The following is a 21,416-nucleotide window of genomic DNA, read 5'->3' on the forward strand; positions in this document are numbered from 1 at the left end:
GCCGCTTGCGCAATATAACATTTCTGCATATTAAATGTATTATACGCAAAAATTATATATTGATCACTGATCAGTTTGGCAGTCGCACCGGTGCGACCATTAAGAACAACTTGTCGCACTGGCAGTTAAAATAGTCGCAAAATGCGACCATTTGGTCGCAGTCTAGAGCCCTGATATGTAGTTGCATATATAGTATTGTTACAGTGCTATCTGTAATACTTGATTCTGATTGGTCAGTCACAGCTTTTTTGTATCATGACCACTAAAGTAGATTTGTTCCTGTTAACCAATCACTTACAATATTCTTGTTTAATGTCGGAATGCTTCTTGGTCTTTTTTCTCTCATAATTACAAAATTAATATTGACTTAACTATTAACATAGTAAATCAATCTTTCATGGCCATTTATTTTTCTACCCTGCTGAGGTTTATATTATGATAATGACTGGCTGTCAATTATCTTTACATGTGTACTCAGACTCTACTCTTGTGAATGCACGCAAACTAGAGAGACCGACATGCATTTACACGCACAGGTGGGATATTCCACAATTAGATCAGTCAGCATAACCATTTTTGAAGAATGCATGAAAGGTTTGCTATGTTTAGAATTGATAGAAAACAGAACTGAATGGCAGGATATCCTGATTCCAGGCTAGGGTGTGTACCCTGTGAATTTAAAACAATATATTACTTTCTTATTGTAATATTGAACACTGTATTTACTGTAAATGTGTTTATGGTTTTGTTTGAACGATCATCTGTTTATAATGCTTAACCCAAAAATGTACCATTCCTTCCTACTAGCAATCTCTCTCTCTCGTACTCTGTCTCTTTCTCTACCCCACTTACTTGTAAATGGTGCAGCATAAAACTCAATGTACTATGTCCTTTGTATTCAGTCCTGCAGTATGGATCCTGCCTTAAACAAATCGTTTTGTCTGAACAAAAGACTATCAGATGACATTAAATAAAAGGAGTTTGTTAGCTGGGGGTTGTCTAAAAACCAGGCCCAAACTGTTCTGTGTCTATATAGCTGTTAGACAGTTCTCACAATAATGCATGATTCATAACAATAGCTGTTTTTGAATAAACAGTGTTAAGAGTATGTAGACTGTGTTGCGTTCACTAATGCAATGGACTGATGGATTAATAAACAATCTTTATTTGCTTGTCTTGTTCTCAAAATTACTTCTGTTTTGTCTCCATTTCCTCTCAGGTGACAGCATGAAGCATCCCATTGGCTGGTAGGATGACTCATAGGAGAAAGAGCCTTAGACAAACTCCAGACAAAAGCAACCCTGTTAACACTGAATTACCAACAATGACATGTTTGATAGCGAGAACTTTTACTCAGACCGAATGACTACAGGCCAGACTGATTTAATAGGATCTAATAAATTGGACAACAGATAGCAGCGAAGTAGAATATTCAAGTCTCAAGATGGAGGTGGAACGACAGGAAGCTGCATCGGAAGAGACCTTCTCTAAAGCAGTCCAAGACAACCCCGAGGACAAGAAGACCCAAGGTCACACGTGTGAACTATGTGGAAGGAGTTTTCCGTTCCTCAGCTCCTTGTCTCAGCATATGAGGAAGCACACTGGGGAGAAACCGTACAAGTGTCCCCACTGTGAGCACCGCTCGGCTCAGAAGGGCAGCTTGAAAGCCCACATTCGTAGCCATAAACTGGACGGCCTTAGCCAGAACGCCGGAGGGGAGGAGGAAGATGCAGACATGGAGGGGGAGAAGGAAGGAGGGGTACCTGAGGATCAAGGGGGTTGTTCTAGTCCAACTGAAAGCACGTCAGCCTGCAACAAAGTTGTCAGTGGCGAGGATACGTCCAAAACGAGAAAGAAAGGTGGAAAGAAGGAAAGGACCTCCGGTGAGAACGTCAAACAGTCCTTGCAATGCTCTTTGTGCAGGAAGAGACTTCCCAGTCAGACAGAGCTCGAACAGCACATGCAGGAGTTTCACAAAGTCTTCCGATGTGAACTGTGTCCGTATGAGGCCTTGCAGGAAGACCAGCTGCAGACTCATGTTGAGAAGGTACATCCTATTGAAGAGGAAGCCGTCACCAAAGAAGCCGAAGGGGAGTTTCCATGTGAACAATGTGATCAGGTGTTCACTCAAGCCTGGTTCTTGAAAGCTCACATGAAGAAGCACCAGAACAGCTTGGATCATGGGTGCCGGATCTGCGGGCGACGTTTTCGTGAGGCCTGGTTTCTACGAAGTCACATGAAGACCCACAACATCAAGTTAAAACCAAAGAACGAAACTTACCGTCCTGCTACGGTCAATGAGGTAGCGCAAGATGAGTCCAACTTGGTGAATGAGGTGTGTCAGTATGAACTCTGTGCCAAGTGCGGTAACTTCTTCCATGACTGCAAAAGCTTGCATTTGCACGAGCGGGTCCACAGAAACATCGAGCAGGCCCACAGCGAGATCAGTAATAAGGACTTTGCGTCTGTCACCAAAACAAGCTTCTTGGAGTTCCTCAATTTAAAACCAGCAGGAACGGGAGAGAACTCCACTGAGGAGACTCTTGGAAAAAGAATCCAAGAGCTGGATCCAGTAAGTAGCTACCAGGCTTGGCAGCTGGCCACCAGAGGCAAAGTGGTGGAGGTATCAGAGAAGAGCTTGGGTTGGGAGGAGAGGTTAGCGGATGCAGAAGTAGCGTACGACAGGGAGAAGGGCGAGTACATCCTGAAAAGACAGGACAAGAGGAAGAAATCACTTGATTCCTCCTCTGCTATCCCAGCCAAGAAACGCAAAGGGCCAGGAGCCAATGGCTCCTGCACGGATCAACACAGCAATGGAGAAAGGAACGGCCAGGCCTCAATAGGTGAGCGAAGCCCGGAGATTCTGAGTGATTCCGAGTACCGCCCTACTTCTCGCCCGAGCCGCAAGAATTTGCAGAAAACCTCAGAGTGCATGGAGTGTGGAAAGGGTTTCCGCACGCAGCAACAGATGGTGATTCACATGCTCATCAGACATGGGGGCTTGAGTGAAGCCATTGGTGGAAATGGACTGTTTCGGAAAGCAGGGTCGAGTCCATCTAAAGCAGGTGAATCAGCAGGACACATCAGGGATCAGAGAAGCACTGGGTCCTCTGGGGACACGGGTAAGGACTTCTTTTTCACAACCTACGTTTTTGTATTGATAAATGTAAATCTTGAGCAGTTCAAAGAAACTGAAGACCAATGTGTATACCAGCATTCTGCATGCCAGGGTTTGTGATATTTTAATCATATTGTGCAGCCCTTATTCATACAAATTCTCAAGTGGACTGAGTAGTTTTACTTCTTTGAATTAAACTGCACAGTTATACAATGCAAATAGAGAGAATTTCTGCATGAATTATTAAACAGTAATGTGATTATTTATGACTCATGCTTGAACATCATACACTGGGGGTTCATACTGCTAATAGAGATCTATTCTTCCTATAATGTTCAAATGAAACTAAGAACCTTGATGATCTGGTTCAGGTGTGTTTGATACGAGGTGGAGCTAAAGCATGAAGATCTCCAGGAGGGAGATCTCCGTCCTACATTCTCTGGATTGTCAGCAGTTTTATTCGTGCTGAATTAGCAAAACTAAAAATGTGATCATGTCCACAGGGTGGTCCAGGAAAAAAGCAAAAATGTGTAGAATTTGCTTTACAACAACAGCCTTGATCCTTTAAACCATTGGAAACGCCACTGGAGCGATTAAATTGGAGGATTATAAAACAATTATGAAGCAGGTTTATCTGCTGCAGTCATTTTAGGAATTACATTATAAGCATTTATTATGAATTATTGTTACTATTATTAATTCAGCTCTCATAGATCCACATACCTGCAGACTGAACTTCTATCAAACACACCTAAACCAGCAAATCAAGATTGTTGGGTTCTCTTGAATATTGCTGGCATGTGTTAGAAGAGAGAAGGGCACGTGGATCTTTAGGAAGAGGATACAAGCACGGCTGGTTTAATGGACAGGATATGGTGTGAGATTAGCTGTTGAGATTTTGGTCTGAAGCTAAAGTTGAAGAGAACAGTGACACCCTGTGGAGAAATCTCGCAGCAATCTGAACACATTGAGTTCTGTGTTAGTTTGTGCATTGTTTAGAATCTCCATTTGGTCTGTTTTAATTGTGGCACAATATTTGTTATTTATTCCATTTTTAAGTACTCCAGTTAATTAATTATTGTAATGGTCAAGATATTTAAGAACACTTATGCAAAAAATATATTAATATATTGTATTAACATCGTTAATATATTAAAATATTACAATATATTAAGGAATTTGCACCTTTAATATATAAACAAAATACCAGCATTTGATTCCAGTATATGGAATTATGTAAATAAATATATATCAGATTATATTTTCCAAGATTCTCATATATTTTTATTTCGTAAAGGAAGTTGGAGAAATACTACATTCCTTCATATTAAAAATCATGTTTATAACATAGACCTTTTTTTAATTTAATGATCTTAATGTAACTTTTAATCTTTAAACACATACAATTGCTATTCAGGCTCATAAGTCACAGTCTATAATTATTGTGAGATCTTTGAAGCTGTTTGTTGGCGTTTAGATCTCAAGGTTCAAAATCAATGTCTGAATTGTTCAATCTTTTGCTTGCGACCAGAGCCGTCTAGCCTCTTTTCACAGTGCTATTTGTGGACTTCCTGTCTCAGGAAGACAGCTCTAAAGACTTGTGTGTATCCTTTTTTCCACTTTCCCATCTCAGTGCAGACCTTCAGTCGAAACGCACCGTTAACTGGAAAATACTACAGATGGTAGATATCTCAACAAGGCCAATATTCCCCATAGAGCCCTGAATCTGTCAGGCCATTTATAGACAGATAATTCCTGTCATACTTAAAAGATAAGTTGGCTATTATCACATTAATTGGTAGGTGAGACCAAATGCGTGAAGTTGATAGATTTTCCCTATGTAACCACACTGTTAGGAAAACAAAATAGGCTAAAACAAAAGATGGCCTCTTCGGGATTGAAATGGCAGGAATGTTCCAGAACAGAGGTTTCATTGTGTGTAAGAGCTGAAACAGATGTCAACTCGATGCTGATGTTTTTATGTAGGTGTGAAAAAAGTGCAGAGTGCTCTTCCACACTATTTATCTGCCCTAAAAGATTCATAGGAGCACATGATCCTAGATCCTCTTGTCATGCTTCTGCCGGTAGGCAGGAAGAGTGTTCTGTAGAAAAGCAGTTATGGACGTTACATTAATGTAAAGTTTATCTCAGAGGACCCCCCTCCTCTCGAATTGGCTCAAAAATAACCCTTAGAGAGGGTGGTATGAGAGCTGCACAGCAGCTAGTGTAAGCCACCAAATGCAGACCAGATGGCGAGAGAGAGAGAGAGAGAGAGAGAGAGAGAGAGAGAGAGAGAGAGAGAGAGAGAGAGAGCTACTGAGATATTGCAGAGCAGACATGTTAAATGTAAACACACTTGCTGACAGATGAGACAAGGTAGTCTCAGGCAAAGTTCACAGGTCCTGTTCTGTTGCTTCGTTGTACTACTTTATAGTTTTTTATAATAAACCCTGCGCTACCACTGTTAGCATTTTTTGACCTTGTGTCACTTAGCTAGAGATGCATCGTAGATTATCACTTACGTTTATGTTACCAGAAGGGCGGAGCTTGACTTGTGGTTTGTGGGTGCACCGAACATTGGATAATAAATATGATTGTAAAGTAGTCTGTAATTGCTTGTGAAATATTTATTCAACTTGAATTTTTTTAAAATAAATAATGTCAATAAATAATATAAACGTTTCAGAGCGGCATCCACTAAAGCTCTGCTTTTGATTCTTGGGCTTGTCAGAGACTTTCTTACCAAAAGGCGTAACATTTAACATTTATTGATGATTATTGATAATTGTTAATGCAACATAGGGAATATAATCTGTAAATTCTTTAGTTTGATACGTTTTTTTTAATCTATCTGCATAGGCATAGCATATTGGTGAAGTTTAAGCATTTATATGTGTACATTGTTTATCTTGCCCTTTTATTCAAAGCAAAGGCAGCGATTTGCCTTTAATCGGCGTTTCTGCATGTTTTGTGTCAATTCCAGTTCAGTGTCTGTTGAATTTCAACAGAACCAAACCTCAGGAATGACAAAGTCACCCAGCAGCAATGTAAAAGACGGAGAGAATGCAAAGACACATGAAAGTTGTGAAGAAATGATGCAATCATATATTTATTTTTGAACCGATCCTAAAATAATGGAAAAAAACATAAGTGTTGTGTTGAATATGAACATGAATATGAACTTGAACCTGTTTTCTTTGCAGTATTCAAGATCTGCAGATAACAAGACAAACTAGTTAAAATAACAAAGTATGCCGTATGCAAAAAAGTATACATTTTATTAGTACATGCGTTCCCTTGGAATCGAACCCATGACCATGGTGTTGCCAGCATCAAGCTATAGATGTTTGACATTTACTAATGCAACTACATGTAAAACTTGTCTTGTAAATTCTGAACGAAAACCTGATATGCTGTGATAATGTGGCGCCATCTTGTGGTTCGACTCTGACATTGTTTTATATGCTCAGTTTTGAACATGTTAATCTGTTGATAATTCTCTACATTTAGACTTTGCTGTTGTTCTGTGCTGATAAACACTTGTCTGTTTTTCATTTCTTTAGATAAAAAGCCATACACCTGTGACCACTGTGACTTTTGCACCTCGGAGCCCTCAGCCATCGCCACTCACGTCCAAACTCATCATTTGGCCCTCACGGAGTGGGACCAGAGGAGTGATGCCTTATCCAGCACACTCAGCCAAAGCCAAACTCACCAAACCAACCACACGGGCTTCCCGAGACTGAGAAATGCCCTGCTGCAGCAGCCCTACTGGCCCTATGCCACCTCAACTCACCTGGAGAGGGCATCACTGAGCGACACGGTTTCATCTGCTTCAAAGAGAGAGAATGAAAAGAGCAAAGGGCTGGAAGACGGCAAGTCCATGGATAAAGTGGATGCCAGTCTGCTTAATCTCACTGTGGAGGTGGATCTTGAGAAGGCGGACATTTCATCTTCAGTGTCGAACAGTTTGGTTAAACACCAGTGTCCTTATTGCTCCTATGCAACATTGTATCCAGAAGTTCTCTGGATCCACCAACGAATTGCACACAAAGTTGACAGCACTACGTTGGTGCCCAAGTGGGCGCCGAAAAATGTTCTCAAGGGGCCTAAATCACTTCTTGAAATAAAGAGACGCACCGGGCCGCCTCCGTTTCTGGAGGGTAAGGACTGTCCCTCTTTGCCCCAGATGAGAACTTGTCGAACGAGCCCACCTGATTCCAGCCCTGGAGGGACAAAGAAATCGAAATCTCTGATGAGCAGCATCGAGTCTAGTTCTTCGCGAAACAAGCGCTGGCACACAGCCACAGCACCAGGGGCGTCGTTGCACTCTTCCAAACACAAAACCAGCAAGTCCACGACAGATGAGTTGGCAGGCAGCAAACACAAAGCAGACATCTGTCAAAACGGTTCCTTGCGGCCCACGCCGAGTCCGCAGAAGACTGGAAACCAAAAGACAGGGAGTAGAGTGATGGAAAGTAGTCTGCTACCTCAAGAAGGACTTCATTTTATGCTCTCCAGCAAACACAACCTCTCAGATCAAAGGAGCTCCAAAGCCAATGTTCCTCAGAATCCTGGGAGATCGGATTCTCAGGATACGCAGTTTGTGGCTGGGTACGAGTCCTGGAGCAGGCTGGGTTTAAGTGGACCATCTTCACACACTCAGTCCAGGAAGCAGTCATCAGCGGACAGTCCAGAGGCCGTGACGGACATCTTGAGCTTTTTGAAGAACTGCAGCCCTCATGATCTAGCAGCGCTTTACCACCACTGGGGCTTCAGCAACGCCATGGCAGAGCAAGCAGGTACTGTATGAGGGTGTACGAGGCTCTGCACGATATTGAAGAAAATTGTGATATGCAGTAAATTGCTAAATAATGCAATATACAACATGTTAGGTTTGTAACATCAACTTAATGCCATAATAACAATATAAAAACCTATAGTCATATCAACCTGAAATTGCTGAAATAGTATTATTTCTATCTACTTCTTTGCCTCTCATATAGTGATGCTGTATAATGCCAGTGTGCCTGCTATCTGCATCGACCAAAAACGTTGACTACACTAACATTTTAATATACTTAAATCATTCAGTTATCGCAAACAATCGCAATACGCATATTGTGTTATGCACATTTGCAATATTTCATATATTTGGTATAATGTTTGTATATTTTGTATATAATACTATTAATGTAGTTTGTACAATAATAGTATTGTATAATATAGTATTAAGTAACTTGAATAGCATTATAGGACGTTTAATAGGGTCACACTTGAAAGGAGAGTTCACCCCAAAGTAAAAATTCTTTCAAATCTCATGTCATCATGCCAAACTTTATGAAAATACTTTATGAAATACTTTATGTACTATTATTTAGGAGTATTTGCAACTCTCCAGTGACTCCAAAAACTATTTGGATATTTAAGTTATAATTGTGTTATATGATGCAGTATATGAATTGATTACATGTTTATTTTGCCGTTTGATGTTTTTATTTAGTTCTTCAAGCTTTCTATTTTAAATGTGGCTTAGCTCTTCAAATACAAAATAACACCAGGAACATGCATTAAAGGGATAGTTCACACAAAAATCATGCTTATGTCATTCCTACATATATGTATGACTTTCTTTCTTCTGCACGACACAAAAGAAGATATTTTGAAGAACGTTTGTAACCAATCAACAGTGGCCCACATTGACTTCCATTGTATGAACACAAAACCACAGAGACATTTCTCAAAATATCTTCTTTTGTGTTTCACCGATGAAAGAGTCTTATACAGGTTTTTACTGACATGAGGGTGAATAAATGATGACAGAATTTTTATTTTTGGGTAAAAGTGTCCCTTTCAATGTTTTCATTCTGTTGCATTAACAACAAAATATGTGGTTCTGCAAGAACATGATGCTAGATCATTACTTTTCAAAACAAATTTTTTGATTTTATGTTTTGATATTTTGATACTTGAGAATATCTCAAGTATCCAAAACCTTTTAGGAGGCACATTAGAATGTATTTTAGACCTATTGCTTGTCTGTTGGAAATTAATCTTCAACTGTTTTAAGTGGTCATATAAAACAGTTTTGTTGTGGGTTAGTGCACACTATAGTGTCACATGAACCTATTCCATTTGTAATTAGCACTCTTGAATAGTCATATAGGCCAAGATGGGCTATTTAGATTTACCTCTGGGGAAAACCTACATGTGCATATCTCTGCTGTCCTTCCTAAACCCTATCTCCATATTTCGCAATTTTTTTGTTGCCATAAATCATTATTATTAGTCACCCTTTATGTTCATCACTGAGTTTTGTGAATATGTAACCAATAAAAAGTATTAACAAGTGCTTGTCGACAACACACTATTTAATCATTTAAAAAGTACTGTGTTTTCTTCCATTTCCTGAAAAACAGCGAATTCAAACATCTGAGGTTTCAGAAGGACAGCGACGACATGTCAATCAACAATAGATAAAAAAATCCACAGATGGGCATAAAGCTGTGACACGACTCTTTATTATTGAACGTTGACATCACATGCATATTGTAATGTCCCTAAACACTAAGATTGACATGTTGTCAGGTCAAATGATCTAAATTATTCTGCAAAGGCGCATTAACTACATTTTACTCCTGAGCTGAAATGATAAATGAAAATAGTCCAGGCTAAAGTGGCACCCCCTCACAAAACCATTATGTGCAAAGGTTAATGGAACTATTGAGTAATCTCTTCATCATCATGTAACCTATGAAGGTGTGTAAAAACATTTGAGACAGCCATTGCTTAGAGGCATCACGAGCTTTGAGCATGACAAGCTTTGAACATTGCGTTCGTAACAGCATGCCGGGCGGTCTCTGAGAGGTCAGAGCGCCTCAACGCCGCAAATATGCAAAGCAGCAAACTCATTGAGTGAATGAATGATAGAGCAAATTAAGCCACCAGCTGCTTTGAAAATACGTTTTTCGCTTTTTTATTTCAGGACATAGCGCACGGCAGTTGGCTCGCTTCAGTGTAGTTCTACGGAAAGACTGTAGATATTTTTGTCAGCTGTCCGGCCAGATATCATCAGCGCTAGCCAGCCCTTTGAGTCACATATGATAAAGTGACCTTTCCGATATTAGACTTTCCTTTTGTTTGTGCTGTCCGCTGCTTTTCCCGGCGCGTGGCTCCTGTCTGCTAAAAACCCTCGGACTCGTGTTTACCAAACGTAGCCTTGCTTGCTACCGCCACCAACGCTCTCAGTCACGGCTGGTAAGCAGAGCCTGAGGGAGTCGGAGCAGGTAGGACCGGCCGTGCCAGGTGATGGACAGGAGCCAAGGGGACAGCATTTCAGCTCGCGTTCTTAAAGCGCCCTGAGGGCAACCGAGAAGCCGGTTGCTTCGGGTTTCACTTCCGTTCCCGTTATTTCAGCGAGTCCTTTTCCGACACGCACGTGTCCGAGCGATTCCCCCCGCGCAGATGAGAGCTGACATAGCCAGAGCGACAGGCAGGAAAAGAGCATCTAAAAAGAGAAAAGAGAGAGAGGAGAAGACGAGGAGAGAGAGGAATGGGAAAGCAGCACACCTGACATGTGACATGGTAGCGCAGATGGGGGCACGTCACAGGCCAGGGCTTTTAATTCACAGTAATTTATGCGGTCACATGGGCCCGTGTTCATGTCAGGCTGTCGGAGATGCTCCTGTGATGCACAGTGACAGCTCCCCATCCAAGCCCTGAAGGTAGCATCCCATAATGACACATTAAACATACTAATGATGCAAGCGCCCTTCTCTCTCTCCCCCTTTCATTTCACAGGTTTGCTACATGTTTTTTCTATTCGGTTTGATTTCTGTTCATTCTTTCTGTGTTTGTGTGTGTTTGAACTGTAGGGTTGGCGAGGTCAGGGTCTCAGCAGGGGGAATATGTGTGTCCTGTGTGCAGGAAGAGCTTCAGTCAGCCCAGCCACTACCGCACACACATGAGATCACACACAGGTGAGATACACACAGTTACAAACATAAATTCATATGGGTAACAAAGTAAAACGGCTTCTAAACTACTTTTTAAAAGTGTGACAGCAGTTCTAATGGAGACTTACTTTTAATTAACCAACTAACGCTACAGTTTTAATGCATTTTTAAAAGGGATGTGACGATTCACTCGGCTCACGATGCTATATGATTCACTATACTGATCTCACGTTACGATTTTTTAAACAAAATTAGTGGAGACAAATAAGAAACGAATTGATGAAATGATTATTCCTCAAACGCTGCATGTTTCTTTGTAAAATGAAAATATATTTTATGTCCAACTAAATTCAAACAAATTCCAAATCAAATAAAAAATTATAAAACAAAAGTCTCTTTAATATAAATAAAGACTTTGTCTGTGCTTTTCCTAACTTGGATTTTTTGTTTATTTAAAAGAAATATCAGCATATCCATGTTTACCAAGTTTGCAGTAGACACAGCGGCCCCTGCCGTTCAAAACGTGTATCGCGATTCATTTCACATCTCAACCGACTTGAATCGTCACATATTAATATCGATTTTCATCCGGCTCACAGTGAATCGTTACATCCGAAAAAATTTTATGTATTGATACACAAATCAAGAAATACACAAAACCCTACCTGTACACACACACGGAAATTTGACGTCTATAAGCAATAAACATCGTTTTTAATAGTTTATATCACATTTTAATGATTTAATGATTTTTAATGTTAGAACTCTTAATGTCATCATGATAATAAATATGTCAGATTTTATTAAAAAAAAAATTGACAAAATGTACTGTAGCCACGTAATGCCAAATAATATATACACACGATTTCATATATATATATATTTAAACGTGCATGTGCACGTTTTTGTTTAAGTGTGTGTGTATGTATAATAAACGATCTCTGTCTGTCCTTGGACGAGTCTTTCTCTTTTTTTTCTGCAAACATATTTGCGCGTGACTCTGACCTGTGAAAATTGTATACATTATTAATCAGATGTCACTTATAGAGCTGTAATTGTGCATGCTAATAAGCTGAGCAGTCACCAGTCCAGTGTGATAAACGTCAAACGCTCGCTGAGAAAATGTGACAATTTGCCCTTGTCTCCTCGTCAAACCACACACATACAAACAGAGATAACACACACCTCAATCATATACGATTTAACAAACTTTGCATGCTTTAATCTATACATTTATATTTTGTGTGCCAAATTTTCAATAGACTGGGGTCGTGTCATTTTATTTCATATCACTTCACTTTTGGTGTACTAACAATACAGCTAAGGGGAAAGTTTACTTGAACTCTATGACTTCCTTTTTCCATGGATCGCAATATCGGTGATGTTAGACACATCTTCATTCATTTTAATTGTATCGAAAAAGTTGTGGTGTAATTTTCCAAATTTTCATTTTTGTGTAAACTAACAATTTAATCTAAAAAGTCCTCTTTATTTTTGTCATTTACTAGACCCGCCTCCCTCTTATGTATATCCAAATTTCCTTCTCTCTTTTAAAAGGGGTGCACTTAGCCATTCAGCACATGAGAGGGCCCAGTTTTTTTATTTGAAGAGAGCGCGACGGTTGTGTGCGCTGGCCGGTCTGATCCCCGGTGACAGAGGCCAAATGCTACATTTTACTGAGAGAGCTCTCTTTGCACACATCGACTTACAATCAACGTCATCAGTGATCGCTCTCTTCAGCGTGAGCTTCCAAATGAAGCAGGGCAGCGCCCCCCGGCCTCCATTAGCATGCACACTAACTCTGTGTGTCACTTTAAATTGGTAGTTTCAGTTCACTGTCTGGCGCGGCCACGCTAACTGGTGATGCTAATTCAAGGCCTTTATGGCTAATGCTGGATGAACGGGTGAATCCTGAATCGCACCTTAGCGCTTTAAAATGGATTCCAGGTTTAAGGAATAGATTTTTGCATTGAAAGCAACCTGGATTGGTAGATGTATCATTAGTTAACAGGGAAGTAAAATTACATTCCATTTTACTTTTAATATTTGGCCTGGTGACATCAGCTGAAAGGAACATTGTTTTAGAGTAGCAATAATGATCTTGATTTTTTTTCATATTGAACATTTTTTCCCTTTGGTATAGTGTGCACCTTTGAACAGTTAAAAACGAGCACATTTTTATTTCATGTTGACTTTATATCGGGGTAAAAGTAAAGGGATCACGCCCCAATTTGTAAACATATTTTAAATTCAATTTTTTGATTTCTTCATTTGTTTAATCGGCCCCCTTGCTCCCACAGTGATCTTTGAGTCCAATGGACTCATTGGAACTGGAGTCCAACCTCTTCAGAAGCCCCCAAACAAGTATGTTTCACTTTTCGGTTGTTTGCGTTGTTTTTGTGTTTACATTGTGTTTTCTTTAAAGTATCCATCCTGTCATTTCCTCCTTTCTTCATTCTGTGACATGCGGATTCTTCCTGCCATCTTTGGTGACCGCACGGGCTCGCGGAAATAAACCGTCGCCTACTTCTCTTTGCGGCCGCCAGGGGATCAAATGGATGGCATCCAACATCCACCTTAACAATCAGTGATGCGGATTGTTTCGGCAGGGAGGCCGCCCTTAATGAATTACCCCCTTTGCATGTGTTGCATATTACAAATGGCAAAAGCAGGCCGAGAGGAAAGGTCAAATTAAATTTGTGCCGCAGTCTTTGTGATGTTCTGACAATAACCTTTAATGTAATTTGGTGGGTTCTGGGTTGGATCGGGGTTTCACTTCGTTCCTCTCCAGGGAACCGGGGTGCCCCGGATGAGCTCTCAGTGTGCCGCAGACCTTATCAGGCAGCTCGCGCTACTCAGCCTCAGATAGAGCTGATTAATTGTGTCTGTCTTCGTTTTTTTATGAGGCATGATTTATGATAATACCCCCTTTCAGCCTCTCGGAATGACAATTATTTCCTAGTGGATAATTCATTCATTTTTCAAAAATAATAATACGGAGAAATTGAATGGCAGACTCATTTGTTTTGCTCAGGTGTGGGGGGATATTTTTATGCAATTGTACCAGAACAACGTTGTACATCAGTCTAATTAAACACCGAAACTGGGACTGGGACAATTATTCCAGTCTTGAGCCTCGAACAGACATGGGCAGAAGGAGAAAGTAGGTCTGCGTGTGGTTGTCAGGTTCGCCTCTCCCCGCAAACTTGATGTGCCCAGACTTTCGACATCCGCCGCCCGCGTGACGTCTTTTTGCTCAGGGGAAGGCGTGCAGATATTCTTGTGTCTGTGAGTTTGTGTATTTGTACGAACAGCTGACAGAAACGGAAAACAAAAGGCTGACGTCCCCTCGGGGGGAACAGTCAACCATCTCCATATGGCATGTCGTCCGCCCATCAATCATGGCCGCGGCTCCTCCCCCCTCCTTCCCAACCTGCCTCTCTTCTTTCCCATTTAAGTGGTTGGCAGTACTCTCAAAAGCGGTGTTCCGACATCGCCGCCGTGTCCACCTGTCTCCTCTCCGGTTCGACCCTTGCCTCGCTCGGTCTCCACTCTCACCCTTGGGTCCTGAGATTGACCTGTTCTTGTTTGTGTGTGTCTGTTTCAGGTGAGCGACCTTTCCAGTGCCGATACTGTCCTTACAGCGCCTCGCAGAAAGGTAACCTGAAGACCCATGTCCAGACTGTGCATCGTCTAGCCTTTGACAACGCGCAGTACCCCGACAGGAGACTCCGGCAAGCCCCTACGAATGACCCTACGGATCCCAGCAGCCACGGGTCATCTCATTGAGCCATCACACCCCCACCCCTCCAGTCATCTCATCGGAGAGTTGAAAACTGCTGTATAAGTCATCGAAGGTCCATGAAAACGGTTTCGCACAGCGTGGTGCATGAGTACGGTCAAATGTGCTTACAGAAACCAACTCCTTGAGTAATTAAAAGACTTTTATTAACTATTTTTAGAGATTGGCGAAGGATTTGTTGAGTTGTACTTTTAGTTTAGTTTGACTTTTTGTGTAACCTTATTATTTTAACCCGACGTGAAGTTCTGGATTCAGCCGAGGAGTGTGACAGAGGAACATAAACCATGCAAAACAGACCAAACCAAATCACGACATGTTTGCCACATGTTTACACCTCTTTAATCGAGAACTTCTGAAATACTTGAGGGCTAAAGCCTCCACGCCACAAGGTCAAAATCAATGGATTACTGTATGATTGAGACTTGTGTTGTCGAACACAAGAACTTCAGCTGACCCCCTAAACTTGAAATGCTGCCTCTGAATACCCTGAATGACTAGATGTTAAAAGTGGCATAAGCGTTTTCAGAGAATCACTGTTGAAAATTGAGATCAACGCCCAAACATGCAACACTTTGAATATTTGCTGATTTTCTGTGCGTTAAAATTGTTGCTAGCACATAGGCTGTTTAAATATGAGAAAGACAAAAGTGGATTTGACCGATCCACACAACACCATAACACTCTTAGCGAATCAGCAATAAGCTCATGAACGGGGAGAAGACAGCAAGTGTTTGTTAAAAAAAAATGTAAGGGCGGAGCAATAAAGCAAGGGGTGTATTTGTTTGGGTATTGATTTCAAATATCAACAGAATTTCTCTGGAATTACTTCTCTGAAATAGCCTTAGTGTGCAGTGTGTAATCGTGTAGATGCGTGGGTGTGTGCGATTGTGTTTCCACACCTTTTTCTTCTCAGGACTTGAGTTCGACACGATTCCAAAGTCTCCATTCGTTCAAACCAAGATCTTGTGCGGTGAAATTCAGTACCTAGGTTTGAGATTTGGTAAATATAGGCATATGTGTAGACAAGTGTGTTTTGTTTGGACAAGCACATGGCACTCTCATCAAAATATGTTTCTTGAATAGTTTGTTTTGTGGATTGAAGTATTTATGTGGAGCAGCTGTAATACTTGTGGGGTTCCACTTGCGTCATGTTGCGTGACAGCGCAAGAAAAAAATCATGACAGAAATCATCTCTCTGAAGAGTTGAAGACACATGCCATATTTTGTGTTAGTGTCATTTGATTGGTCCAACAAAGTCAGGTCAAAATTTTATTGTGTCTGCATTTCATTTTTAATGTAGCTTAAACACGTTTTCATGTATTTCTTTATTCCATAACACATGTTTGCCTCAGATTTTTGCATCCCAAAAACATACAGAAGACGGAAATAGGAACTTAATTTAATGGCGTGTCATGTCTTAAAAGCCATGCTACAATGCTCCAGTTTTTAATGAAGGAACGATTTGAATATTAACGTACAGAATTGAAGTTGTCTGTATAATTGTTTAAATTATTGCATAGAAGCTAGTATTTAGTGCAACAATTGAGTAGTGTGTTTTATAAAGTTACGTATAAAGCTTTAGGATGCCATATTTTTTAGAGGTTGAATACTTAAAGAAATTCTTGGCCATATATTTCGATGGATGTCGTATGAGGTAAATTAGACATTGATGAATATAGTCACACACTGCTGTAGACGTTTAGTCAAAATGAACATTTATCTAGAGCGTTTATATTGCCTAAATCAATGTGTGGGAAACTAATCCAAGAAAACTAACATCATAAGTTTTGTTCTCTTATTAAAAACCTCAAGTGTAAATCCATGTTGATGTGCAGCAGTCAAATAAAATTGAACCCAAAAATGCTGCACGCAGAGGTGACCCAGGACATGAAGGCACTTAACTTTTTGGTAGCTCCATCGAGACTCCATGTTCCTGCATATGGTATCTTGAAAGTTGCGTTGCATGGAATATGACTGTTTTTATAGCAATTTACTAACAGCGAATCAAAAAATGACCTATAGGACAAAAGAAACATTCATAGTTTTTCCTATTTTTAATAAATTGTAACCCCTGAGTACTAGACACGAGAGATGAAAACTAAGTATCATGTTACATTTGCAATTGGATTGTTTCTTTCTTTGCGTAACACTATTAATTTTGTGGTTTTCGTAGAAACTAGTTGAATGTATGGAATGTATTTCGTGTGGTTAAGAGTTCCCCCCCTCATCTTTTGTTTCCGACGTACACAGAACTGTCATTCTCAGATATCCATCTCATACATTGTTTGTTTGTTAAAGTTTTGAACCACCTAAATTAAACTTGATCCCTGACATTACCTCTGAATGGTGTTAATATTGACCTATATAGAAAATGAAAAGGTAGTATGATGCTGATACATGGTCATCCAAAATGTTTGCATTTCAATGGTGCGGTACTCTATGGAGTATATGTTAAGCCTTTGGCTATACCATTTTTACAAATGTTAAATATCTAATACACTTTACACACAGCCAAATTAAACTGTTTGCAAAATTGCATTTGATTCTACCAGGCATATCTCTTCCTCTCGCTCTTTTTTTTCCACTGACCTCTGTTTCATATGTTCACTTACATTAGTATTGAAGTTCCTTGTATTGAAATGGCTGCTAATTGCATTGATCTCCTTTTGTGCATGCATAGCCGCTGCTCTGTGCTGTGACAAATGACTCTGGATCGCACTGCTAAACAACTGCAGGACTCTGTCTGGTCTACTATTTACACAAAAAGACTGACTAGAAACTGACCTCCGTGGGGCGCTGTTCAAGTTTGTACACGGTAAAACGCTGCATTAGGATTGTTAGGTGAACTGAAACAAAAATCTTGAATTTGGAAAAACGTTACTTTAAATATACAGTGGAATAGTTAAAGTTTAGTGAAATCTACTCTTTTATAATTACCGAGATGATGACTTAAGTGAGTTTTGTTACAATTTTGCATTTTGTATAATTTTTCCGGAATAAAAATGTCACGCCTAAAAATATTGCAATGGCAAGTAACAAGTCATGGTTCATGGCCATGCGTTAAACTAAGGCCCAATGGCTTTAGTTCACCCAAAAATGAAAATTCGGTCACCATTTACCCTCCAGTCATTTCAAACCTGTATGACTTTCTTCTGCAGAACACAAAGGAATATACTTTGAAAAATGATGGTAACCGAACAACGGTGGTACCAATTCACTCCTATTGTATGGAGACAAAACCAATGCAAGTCAATGGGGTACCACTGTAGTTCGGAAACCTCTTCTGTGTTCTGCAGAAAAAAGAAAGTCATACAGGTCTAAAATGACAAACAGAATAAAATATAACAGAATTTTTGGGTAAACTATTCCTTCAAGTAAAAGGGGGACAAACCCAGAAATATGTCCCCCCTATGCAAATTTAAATAGGCCTAAATACAATAGCTACTGAAAACTATTCATTCCAAAATCATTCCATGATATTTTTGAGTTTTCATATACGTATGATGTTTGCATCTTTCCTATCAAGAAAATGCAGCTCAAGTATTATATATCTTTTCTGGCAAGGTTAAAGTTACATCTCCATCGGTTCCAGCATAGAGACCGATACACAACTGATGGCAATCTGATTCATGCATTACAATCTAAGTGTATTTAATTATACTAAATTCAAAGGGCGAGACATCACCCGTCTTTTGGGCATTCAGATGGGATTGTGATCCACTTCGCTGGGCATTTCGCCGTGGGGTCAGAGCCTAACCGCGGAGTTGTCGTGGAAAAGCGAAGGACGCTGTCACTATCGTCAGAGGTGAGCGGAAAAGATATGTGTGCGTATTTGTGTATGCGTGGGCCCTGATCGCCACGCGACAAAAGGCCAGAGAAAATTACAACACTTCAAGTGTTTCTGACACCTCAACAGTGTCTGCGGCAGGAAATATGTAAATACGCTGCTAATCAAACGATCTGGAATTGCAAATGCCACAGCGAGGTCGTGACCCGGAGCCTTGCTAATGGAGGGTTTAGGGCACCGGCGGAGCAGGTTGGAGTGACGGGTACCGCGGGGTTGAGAGCGGAGAGCGGACCCCTGGCGGACGACCTCTGCCTGCAGGCCCCTCACAATGCTGACAGTAATGAATGGAGAGAGCTGTTTATGCATATCAACGATTATTTACAGGCAAACAGCTGAGAGAGCGAGCACTGGTCATCAGGGAACACAGACACTCGCGTCGCCGTTGTCAGATGTGTGAGGATGGCAGGCATGTGAAGTTTTTTGTGGAGGGACTTGAAGGAAATTTGGTTATGGATTGATTGACGTTTTTCAAACGTAAAATTAAATTCTACATTCCAACTAAAACAAATGGAGTCTGCTACTGTGGGGCTTTGTGGTATTTTTGTTTGTTTGTTGTTTTTTACAGTAGAAAAGTACCACAAAGCACAATTGTAGTATCACCTTTTTGACATTTTGTAAAAGTCAAAAGAAGATATTTTGAAGAACGTTGCTAACCAAAAACTGTTGGTCCCCATTGACTTCTATTGTGTAGACAAAAAAGCAAGTCAATGGGGACCAACAGTTTTCTGTTACCAACACTCTTCAAAATATCTTATGTGTTCTTCAGAATTTTCTGTCATGAAATATGAAATATGTTTTGGGTGAACTGGGATGGTTTTCATTAAAAGTGTTCTTAAGTCAAAATTCTTAAGTCTATTTGGACTATTTCAAAGTACCATTAGCATCTCATACCATAATAACCACATTACTTTGTTATTGGCATGCGAACAACATTGTTCATTACTCTGCTGAATATGTAAAACACTTTTTGTTTTCCATAACAAACCTAAACTTGAGTCAGGTACATATACTTTACAGAACAACCCCGGTGGTATATATTAACCTGTCTCGTATAATTTCCCACAGCCAGAAGCCTTTGTCTTTTAGCATCAATGTCAAAGCTTTATGGTTTCCTGTGATTCGTGACTCAGATCAGAAGAGGAGAGAATTAAACCATATCTAAAGTATGCAAATCAGACGCAATTCAGAAGGTCTCCACTCTCAAAAGTGCAAATGGTTCCCAGGACATCCAGTGACATTTAACATGGCCCTCACTAATTTGTGCTTAATAGGCAAAAAGTGATTAGCATTAACGTTAAAGACATTTCATACATCCCCGTTCCCCATTAATTTTCGTTTTTTAACTGATACTTAACAGTCGATGTATGTAGCTGGATCCTACAGCTTAAACTAATGCTACGCTTTTTGGTAGAAATCCTTCAGATGTACGGCAAGAATACCAGTGTAGTCTGTTTTTTTGACAATAGGAAAAATACTAGCATTTCAGACCATTTTAAGGAAGCTCTTAAAAGTAAATCCTATATTACAGAGCCCTGGGATATCAGTCAGACCCTCTTAAAAATCCGTCCAGCGTTCGACTAAAGCAACCGACGGTGGATTAGTCAAAAGAGCTAATTTTGCAGCTCTCCTTATTTGCTCAACAGATTCTTGTGTCATTTGCTCATCTTGACCAGTCTAAGTTAAGTTCTATTGTCTAGACGTGGGTGTAAAGAAATGCTTTACATGCACTGTGCCATTTTTCATAATTCTCTTCTTTCTTCAAAGGTCGGGTGGCACGGGTTTCACAACAGTCTCAAGTGTTCTCAAAGTCATCCGAAGAGTGGTGTAAGGACAATGGTTCAATCACTTTGCCTTCAACACAAACAACGCTTCAACCTTCTGCACACTCATGGGAAATGGGCAGAGCCAATGATGATGGACAGTCCAATCTTCCAACCAGACACCCTTAAGAAGGACATGTCTCTGGCCCACTACCTTTGGCCCAGCCAGAGCTGAAGGTGATAAATGTATATTGGCAATGTGTCTGTGCCAATGCTATTAGCCTGAAGCTTTAAACTCTTGTGTAATTTTCTTTAGGGACTTCTTTATAGGCACAGCCCACAGTATTGGCAACTAAGATAGGAAGAGTCGACTCTACTAGACCAAGTGGAGTGGAATTCCTGATTAAGCCTCTTCCCGTGTATTGAGTTTACAATGAACGAGAAAAGAAGGAAGGCTCTCTAAACAAACCGCGACGTTAACAATAACCTAAGTAGTGGCGCTGATGTATTGTGATTGGCTGCTTGTTTAACTGGATGTTTATTAGATACACGATGGAAGTCAAACAGAGTATGTTCTTACTAATCGCGGTAGTGAAGCCGAGGTGTTTAATTTCTTTCTCAGTTGGAATTTTAATAATAGACAATGTTTTTAAACATGTTTCCTAAACACCGTCCACCATTGGTTGGATAAACATATAGCCCAGCCCCAAACTCATGCTGTTGGTTAAAATAGGCAGGTGAATATGTCGGGGCTTTGCAGGATTCTTAACTAACAGCAATATTTTGACACCAAAGTTTAAAATGTTAACCCTGCATTAAAAATCTGTATAAATACGGTAAAAGTGTGGAAAAAATTAAGAGACACTTTAGTTTTGCCTTTAATCAGCATGTCTGGATGTATTGTGGTAGTTCCAGTCCAATTTCAGTTGAATTT

At 40.3% G+C, this 21,416-nt stretch overlaps 1 protein-coding gene and 1 long non-coding RNA gene across 7 annotated transcripts in view; both read left to right on the forward strand.

The window, feature by feature from the left end:
* Positions 1-17,439, forward strand: part of znf516 (zinc finger protein 516) — a 37,162-nt gene extending 19,723 nt beyond the window's left edge. For 4 of the 6 annotated variants that reach the window (XM_057354087.1, XM_057354089.1, XM_057354088.1 and 1 more), the window contains exons 2-5: positions 1,220-3,122; positions 6,682-7,920; positions 10,993-11,097; positions 14,681-17,439. In XM_057354087.1, coding sequence (XP_057210070.1) covers positions 1,445-3,122; positions 6,682-7,920; positions 10,993-11,097; positions 14,681-14,862 — 3,204 coding nt within the window. In that variant the 5' untranslated portion in view covers positions 1,220-1,444 and the 3' untranslated portion in view covers positions 14,863-17,439. Of the gene's footprint in view, positions 1-416; positions 537-1,219; positions 3,123-6,681; positions 7,921-10,992; positions 11,098-13,373; positions 13,438-14,680 lie in introns of those variants that run through there. The other 2 variants (XM_057354093.1, XM_057354092.1) reach the window with 2 other exon arrangements.
* Positions 17,440-20,492: 3,053 nt separating this feature from the next.
* LOC130566564 (uncharacterized) overlaps positions 20,493-21,416 on the forward strand; it is a 29,043-nt gene continuing 28,119 nt past the window's right edge. Inside the window, exon 1 of the long non-coding RNA XR_008964492.1 lies at positions 20,493-20,719. This is a non-coding gene — a long non-coding RNA (uncharacterized LOC130566564). The remainder of the gene's footprint in view (positions 20,720-21,416) is intronic.

Source organism: Triplophysa rosa, linkage group LG16, assembly GCF_024868665.1.
Source record: "Triplophysa rosa linkage group LG16, Trosa_1v2, whole genome shotgun sequence".
Taxonomy (NCBI): Eukaryota; Metazoa; Chordata; class Actinopteri; order Cypriniformes; family Nemacheilidae; genus Triplophysa; species Triplophysa rosa.